The following is a 7,780-nucleotide window of genomic DNA, read 5'->3' as shown; positions in this document are numbered from 1 at the left end:
TTTTGAGACGGAGTCTCAAAAAAAAAAAAAAAAAAAAAAAAAAAAAAAAAAAAAAAAAAAAAAAACAAGCAAACCCTTTCCAGAACAGGCAAATCCACAGAGACAAGAAGGAGCTTTGTGGTTGCCAGAGGCTGAGGGAAAAACAGGGAGAGACTCTGGTAATGAGTCTAGGGGTCTTTGCAGGGAGGTCTAAAGAACATGTTCTTAGGCCAGGCGCGGTGGCTCACGCCTGTAATCCCAGCACTTTAGGAGGCCATTACAAAAGGCTTCATTACAAAAGGCTTCAGCATGGCTGGGCACAGTGGCTCACGCCTGTCATCCCAGCACTTTGGGAGGGCGAGGTGGGCAGATCACCTGAAGTCAGCCTGGCCAACATGGTGAAACCCCATCTCTACTAATAACACAAAAAGTTGCGGGAGGATCACCTGAGGTCAGGAGTTGGAGACCAGCCTGACCAACATAGAGAAACCCCATCTCTACTAAAAATACAAAATTAGGCCGGGCACAGTGATTCACACATGCAATCTCAGCACTCTGGGAGGCCGAGGCGGGCGGATCATGAGGTCAGGAGATCGAGACCATCCTGGCTAACACAGTGAAACCCTGTCTCTACTAAAAAATACAAAAAATTAGTCGGGTGTGGTGGCGGGCGCCTGTTGTCCCAGCTACTTGGGAGGCTGAGGCAGGAGAATAACGTCAACCCGGGAGGCGGAGCTTGCAGTGAGCCAAGATCATGCCACTGCACTCCAGCCTGGGCGATACAGCAAGACTCCATTTCAAAAAAAAAAAAAAAAAAATAGCCAGGCGTGCTGGTGCATGCCTATAATCCCAGCTAATCAGAAGGGTGAGACAGGAGAATAGCTTGAACCCGGGAGGCAGAGGTTGCAGTGAGCTGAGATCATGCCACTGCACTCCAGCCTGGGCAACAGAGCGAGACTCCATCTCAAAAAAAAAAAAAAAAAAAATTAGCCAGGCGTGGTGGCGTATGCCTATAATCCTAGCTACTCAGAAGGCTGAGACAGGAGAATAGCTTGAATCCAGGAGGCAGGGCTTGCAGTGAGCCGACATCGCGTCACTGCACTCCAGCCTGGGCGACACAGCGAGATGCTGTCTCAAAAAATATATATAAGGCCAGGTGCGGTGGCTCAGGCCTATAATCCCAGCACGTTGGGAGGCCAAAGCAGGTGGATCATCTGAGGTCAGGAGTTCGAGACCAGCCTGGCCGACAAGGTAAAACCCCATCTCTAGTAAAAAATACAAAAAAAATTAGCCAGACACGGTGGTAGGTGCCTGTAATCTCAGCTAGTCGGGAGGCTGAGGCAGGAGAATCACTTGAACTTGGGAGCCAGAGGTTGCAGTAAGCCGAGATCGCACCATTGCATTCCAGCCTGGGCAACAAGAGCAAAACTCCATCTCAAAAAAACAAAAACAAAACAAAACAAAAAATATATATATACACGCACATGTATATATATAAACCATAAATAAATAAAAATAAAAATCAAACAGGCCAGGCACAGTGGCTTATGCCTGTAATCCCACTGCTTTGGGAGGCTGAGGCAAGAGGATCACTTGAGACCAGGAGTTCAAGACCAGCATGGGCAACATAGCGAAACTGTGTCCCTATAAAAAATAAAAAACCCAACTAGCTGGGTTTGGTGGTGCATGCCTGTAGTCCCAGCTAACTAAGGAGGCTGAGGCAGGAGGATCCCTTGAGCCCTGCAGTGAGCCATGATCATACTACTGCACTCCAGTGTGAACAAAGAGTCAGACTTTGGCTCAAAAAAAGAAAAAACAAAAACAGAAACAAGCAAGCAAACAGAGGAGACTCCCATTCCAGTCCAGGGGTGTCGAGGAACCTGTGTCTCCCCGAGGAGTCCCAACAGATTCCTGTGCCCAGCGGGGTACAAGTCACCACTGTCTCACTGTTGGACCACAGAATCTTCCAGGCACAGCCGAGTTCTTAAATGGCCTCTGGAGAGAAGAAAAGACTTCCCAGGAGGCCAGGGGAAGTGACTCCAGCATTGGAGCAAAGGGAGGAAACTCCAGGGAAGAGCTCCTCTGACATCCAAAACCTCGGCCCCCAGGAGAGGCGTCCCCTTAACAAGGAAGTGTGACACCCAGGAGATCCGGTCAGACCCTAGGGTGCTGCAGACCAGGAGTATCCCCTGGCTCCACGGCCAGCCAGCCCTGGGACCCCGATGCGGCAGACAGGGGTCTTCAGGATGCCTCTGAGCCAGGGGTTCCCAGATGTAGCACCAGACTGATCCCGAAGCATGATTAAAAACAAGCAAACCCTTTCCAGAACAGGCAAATCCACAGAGACAAGAAGGAGCTTTGTGGTAGATCACTCACCTGGGACCAGACCAGCGGATCACTCACCTGAGACCAGGCCGAAAGGAAGGGTGAGGCCGACGCTATCTCCTGATGCCGGGGGGCCGGAGGGCCTGGGAAGGAGCGGAGTCATCACCAGTCACACAGCTCACCTAGCACCGCCCCTGCTGCCCCTGCACACCAAGGCCCCCACAGCCCAGTGGCCGCCCACCCAAGATCCACTCCTTGTTGGAGAGTCTGTGCACCCCACATCCAGGCAGGCCTCTGCCCTGGCCACACACCACACTCCATTCGCCTTCACACCCTCCCCTGCACCACTTCTCCTTCCTCCAAAGGGGTGCTACTCACCCCTCTCTGGCCACAACAGTGGGCTCCCCTGTGGCCTGTGGCTCAGCTGGGCTGGGGGCTGCTGGCTGGAGCATCGAGCCTCTTCCTCCAGGGACAGATCCTCTGGCTGAGCCTCTGCCTGGCGTTTCAAGGACTGTCCCCCCATTCCGAGGGGCACCTCATCATCAGAAAGCAGCTCTGAGCCCTGCACACAGACAGAGATCTTGCCCACCAGCTCCCAGAAGGCCAGAAGGAAAATCCCCGCAGGGCCCCACACCCCTCACCTCAGGCACCCCAGCCGGCTGCCCACCCCCAGGCTGTCTGCAGCCTCCCTCCCTCTGCCCAGCCATGTGGCAGTGCTCCCTGCAGCCAGCTCCCAGCCTGCTCTACTCCATGGTCTCTCCCTGTTACCACAATCATGTCCCCATCACATTCTTACCCTCCATTCCTTGGTCCTCCTGATAGACCCTGGGCCAGAAGAGCCCTGAGTCAGCCCTGGCCTCATTTCAGAAGTTCACATAACTGCATTTGCTAGATTTTTTGAAATGATCTGGCCAGCCGCAATGGCTCACACCTGTAATTCCAGCACTTTGGGAGGCCGAGGCGGGTGGATCACTTGAGGCCAGGAGTTCGAGACCAGCCTGACCAATATGGTAAAACTCCATCTCTGCTAAAAATACAAAAATTAGCCGGGCATGGGGGCAGCGCGCCTGTAATCTCAGGTACTTGGGAGGCTGAGGCAGGAGAATCGCTCGAACCCGGGAGGTAGAGGTTGCAGTGAGCCAAGATCATGCCACTGCACTCCAGCCTGGGTAACAGAGCAAGACTCTGTCTCAGGAGGAAAAAAAAAAAAAGAAGAAATTATCAACAGGTGCTCTGAGATTATCTATTTCCTAATTCCAGGAAAGGTGATTTGAATGAAATTGAGTCTTAGAATTGAGCTCTAAAATAGCACTTGGATAAGAAACATCCCTAGGCAACTGCAAACCCAGCATCAGGGACCCATCTCTGGGATCCTCTTGTCCACCATTCCACACCTCTAAGGGAGGGTAGTCCTCTTGGGGAGCAGAGCCCACCCCTCTCAGCTCAGTCATGGCCATGAGGCATGTGTGCAGAGGTGCCGGTGCAGTGACAGAAGGAAGCCATGCTGGGAACCCCAAACACTGAAGCTGTAGTGGCCGGGAAAGAGGCTGGCCAACTGGGAAGAAATCCCAATTTCTTGGCCACCACGATGGCAGGATTTTCTGACTTCGGTCAGCTCACGCTGTGGTCAAGCATTAGGGGATGTGTCTCCTCTGTTGGCTGCAAAAGGCCAGCAGTGTGCAGCCAGCAGCACTGCCACAGGAAGAGAGGCAGTTGGTCAGCACTGCCCATGTGCGCCATCCACACAAGGCCCTGAAAAATGAACTGAAACAGGAGATGGCAGGACTTCTCCTTTTTAATCTCCAGGAGTTCAATGACTGAAACTGAAGCAGGAGGAATGAGTAAGAGGCTTCCCCTGCTTCTTCAAATGGGGCTGGAAGGAGGTGGAGAGACACTGTCTACAGAGATTTCAGGGTGTCAGAAGGGTCCTGTCTGTGCTGTCCAGTACAGTAGCCACTGGCCATGTGTGACAACTGAGCCCTTGAGAGGTGGCCAGTGTGACTGAGGAACTAATTTAACATTCTACAAAGTGGCTGGGCGCAGTGGCTCATGCCTGTAATCCCAGTACTTTGGGAGGCCAAGACAGGCAGATCACTTGAGGCCAGGAGTTCGAGACCAGCCTGGCCAACATAACGAAACCCTGTCTCTAATAAAAATACAAAAATCAGCCTGGTGTGGTGGCACACGCCTGTAATGCCAGCTACTTGGGAGGCTGAGGCATGAGAATCACTCCAGCCTGGGCGACAGAGAGAGACTCTGTCTCACAAAGATAAAAATAAATGTGCATAGCTATAATTTAAAAAGCTACATGTGGCTGGCAGCTACTGTTTTGCATGGCATAGTTCTAGAACCTCTGGGGGCTCTAACCAAAGTGCCCCCCATGCCCCTGGTCTTTCTTCCCAGTATTCTCCCACTTTGGGGGTCTTTTCAACTCCCTGCCTCGGAAGGTGCTGGATCTCTCTCCCACCAAAACCTGTGTTTGGGGCTGGCGTAGTGGCTCATGCCTGTAATCCCAGCACTTTGGGAGGCTGAGGTGGGAGGATCACTTGAGGCTAGGAGTTCAAGACCAGTCTGGGCAACATGGCAAAATCCTGTCTCTACAAAAAATACACAAAATTAGCCAGGTGTAGTGGTGCATGCCTGTAGTCCCAACTACTCAATAGGCTGAGGTGGGAGAATCCCTTGAAGCCTGGAGGGAGAGGCTGCAATAAGCCGTGATCACGCCACTATAGCCTGGGAAACAGAGCGAGACCCTGTCTCAAAAAAAAAAAAAAAAAAGAAAAGAAAAAGAAACACCTGTTTGGCCTATCCTAGGACAGTGTTCACAAACCATCTGCACTAGCTAATAAAGGGCTATCGGGGTAGGATGAGGTTAATCAAAGGGTGGACGTCCATTGGGCAAGGCTGAGAAACCTTTTGCAGTTGCCTTCTTCAAAAGGGTTCAGGGGCCAGGCAGCTACACTTAGTCACCCAATGAGCAAGGAATCTCCAGCTGCAGACCCCAGCAGCAGGGCCCCATTTCCTCACCTGAGGGTCAAAATGCCCCCCACCTCACCCGCTGCCTGTGTTTCCTGGGCTCCCGCTGCAGCCCTTCCACGAGGACCACGGCCTCCTCACCGCTCTCCGGCTGCTGCTCACGCACTCGAGCCTGGATCTCCCCTGGCAGCACAGTCAGGAACTGCTCCAGCACCAGCAGCTCCAGGATCTGCTCCTTAGTGCGCAGCTCCGGCCGCAGCCAGCGGCAGCACAGCTCCCAGAGGCGGCTCAGGGCCTCCCGGGGCCCAGCCACCTCCTGGTAGCAGAAGAGCCGGAAGAGCTGGCGGAAAGTCTCAGGGCTGGGGTCCTCCGACTCCACGGAGGGCTCCTCTTCCAAGCGGAAGTCCTCCTCCACCTTCACAATCAGGATCTCATCCTGTTCCAGGTCCTGCTCCAAGGCTGGCAGGGGCTGGAGGTCAGGAACGGTGGCCATTGCTTCCGGTGGGCCTTGTTCCTTTTCAGGCCTTAGAGTCGAACCCGGTCTGGCCGGACACAGGAAGAGCGTTTTTTTCAGGGCTCTGTGGAGAGATGATAAAACCATCAAAAGGGCAGCCCTGGGGCTGAATAAGCCCTTTGTACTGGGAAGCCAATGCCCTGGTTCCAAGGCCAACTCACCCCACGATGGAAAAGAAAAAGGAAAAGGAAGTACATGAATGCCATCTTTGCTATGAATTCCCGGATAATTCACTGAAGGGCTCTGGGCTTTGCTTCCTCACTGGGCAAAGAGATGATAACAGGACCTACACACACAGGTTGCTGATAGAACTAAAAGGGATGGCTGGGCGCAGTGGCTCCCACCTGTAATCCCAGCACTTTGGGAGGCTGAGGCGGACAGATCATGTGAGTTCAGGAGTTTGAGACCAGCCTGGTCAACATGGTGGAATCCCATCTCTACAAAAAATACAAAAATTAGCCCGACGTGGTGGTAGCACATCTGTAATCCCAGCAACTCGGTAGGCTGAGACAGGAGAATCGCTTGAACCCGGGAGGCGGGAGGCTGCAGTGAGCTGAGATCGCGCCACTACACTCCAGCCTGGGAAACAGAGAGACACTCAAAACAAAAACAACCTAAAAGGGATGTTTGCGGTCAGAGCTCCAGAATAGTTATTTTCCATGATTACAGTGGGTCCTATATGGAAAGGGTTCCTTTGGAAATCTGATGAAAAGTAGGGCCCTTCTGCCGAGGAAGGTGCAGACTCTGCCTCAACTTGATCCCCGGTGTCCAGGTCTGGCGAACCCTGAAGCCCCTACGCGGCCCTGTCAGGCACCCCCGAGTGGGTGGTCGCAACGGCCCCCCAATTCCAGGGTCCTGGGAGAGCTGGGACCCCCAGGCCGCACTGCTTTGCCGTCTCACCCCTCAGGTGGAGGGTGAGCAATGCCCGAGTCCGCGGCACAGACCCCGGCGCTGGCGCGGGCCGCGAAATCGAAGCTTCGGCCCGGACCCGCGTCTTCGCGCCCCCCGCACTCACTGGAAGCCCTGCGGGCCGTGGGCAGTTCGGGGCAGGACCGGAGCGACGGGCCTCGCCGGGAGTGGGACTGCCGGCCTCAGGCTTTGCAGCCCGGGACCCCAGAGCCGGGGCCGGAGACCCCAAACCAGGCGTGGAAACCAGGCCGTGTGGGCGGGCCCACGGGCGGCATTGTGGGTAACGTAGCCTTGGCACCATTGCCTGAGCCGGCTGTTGGGGCGTGGCAACAAAGCCGACTGGGCGGGTCCGCGACGTGCACTGTGGTTAATGTGGTCCTCAAAGGAACGCATTGTGGGAAACGTAGTCCAGCACCTCGGTGACCGCGAGAGCGTGCGGCGACTCTGCAGCTTCTGGGCCACTCTCTCAGTCACTTTTCCACACCCGCTGTCCTCTGGCCTGAAAAAGTTCACAGTAAAGGCCGCCTCCTCCATCTTTAAAGTCAGCGAAGTCGTCCGGGCACGGTGGCTCACGCATGTAATCCCAGCACTCTGGGAGGCCAAGGCAGGAGGTTCGCTTGAGGCAATCTGCCTTGTAGAGGCGAGCCTGTGTCTCAGCCCAGGCTGCTAAGCACTGAGGCTCAAATTCAGAAGAAGCGATCTTTCTTTCTTTGCTTCTTTCATTTTCCTTCCTTCCTTCTTTTCTTTTCTTTTCTTTTTTTTTTTTTTTGAGACGGAGTCTCGCTCTTGCTCTGTTGCCCAGGCTGGAATGCAATGGGGTGACCTCAGCTCACTGCAACCTCCGTCTCCCGGCTCCAAGCAATTCTCCTGCCTCAGCCTCCTGAGTAGCTAGGATTACAGGCGCACACCACCACACTCGGCTAATTTTTGTATTTTTAGTAGAGATGGGGTTTCATCATATTGGTTAGGCTGGTCTCGCTCAAACTCCTGACCTCATGATCCACCCGCCTCAGCCTCCCAAAGTGCTGGGATTACAGGCGTGAGCCACCGCGCCTGGCCGGCCTTCCTTCCTTCCTT

At 54.1% G+C, this 7,780-nt stretch overlaps 1 protein-coding gene across 1 annotated transcript in view; it reads right to left on the bottom strand.

The window, feature by feature from the left end:
* ZNF500 (zinc finger protein 500) overlaps nucleotides 1–6,979 on the bottom strand; it is a 13,445-nt gene extending 6,466 nt beyond the window's left edge. Inside the window, exons 1-4 of the mRNA XM_025371455.1 lie at nucleotides 6,810–6,979; nucleotides 5,360–5,858; nucleotides 2,683–2,866; nucleotides 2,383–2,447 (exon numbers count right to left, since the gene is read on the bottom strand). Coding sequence (XP_025227240.1) covers nucleotides 2,383–2,447; nucleotides 2,683–2,866; nucleotides 5,360–5,773 — 663 coding nt within the window. The 5' untranslated portion in view covers nucleotides 5,774–5,858; nucleotides 6,810–6,979. The remainder of the gene's footprint in view (nucleotides 1–2,382; nucleotides 2,448–2,682; nucleotides 2,867–5,359; nucleotides 5,859–6,809) is intronic.
* Nucleotides 6,980–7,780: the final 801 nt, after the last annotated feature.

The sequence above is a fragment of the Theropithecus gelada genome, chromosome 20 (assembly GCF_003255815.1).
Source record: "Theropithecus gelada isolate Dixy chromosome 20, Tgel_1.0, whole genome shotgun sequence".
NCBI lineage: Eukaryota > Metazoa > Chordata > Mammalia > Primates > Cercopithecidae > Theropithecus > Theropithecus gelada.
Note: the sequence above shows the minus strand (reverse complement) of the source record. Positions and strands in the feature narration are given on the sequence as shown.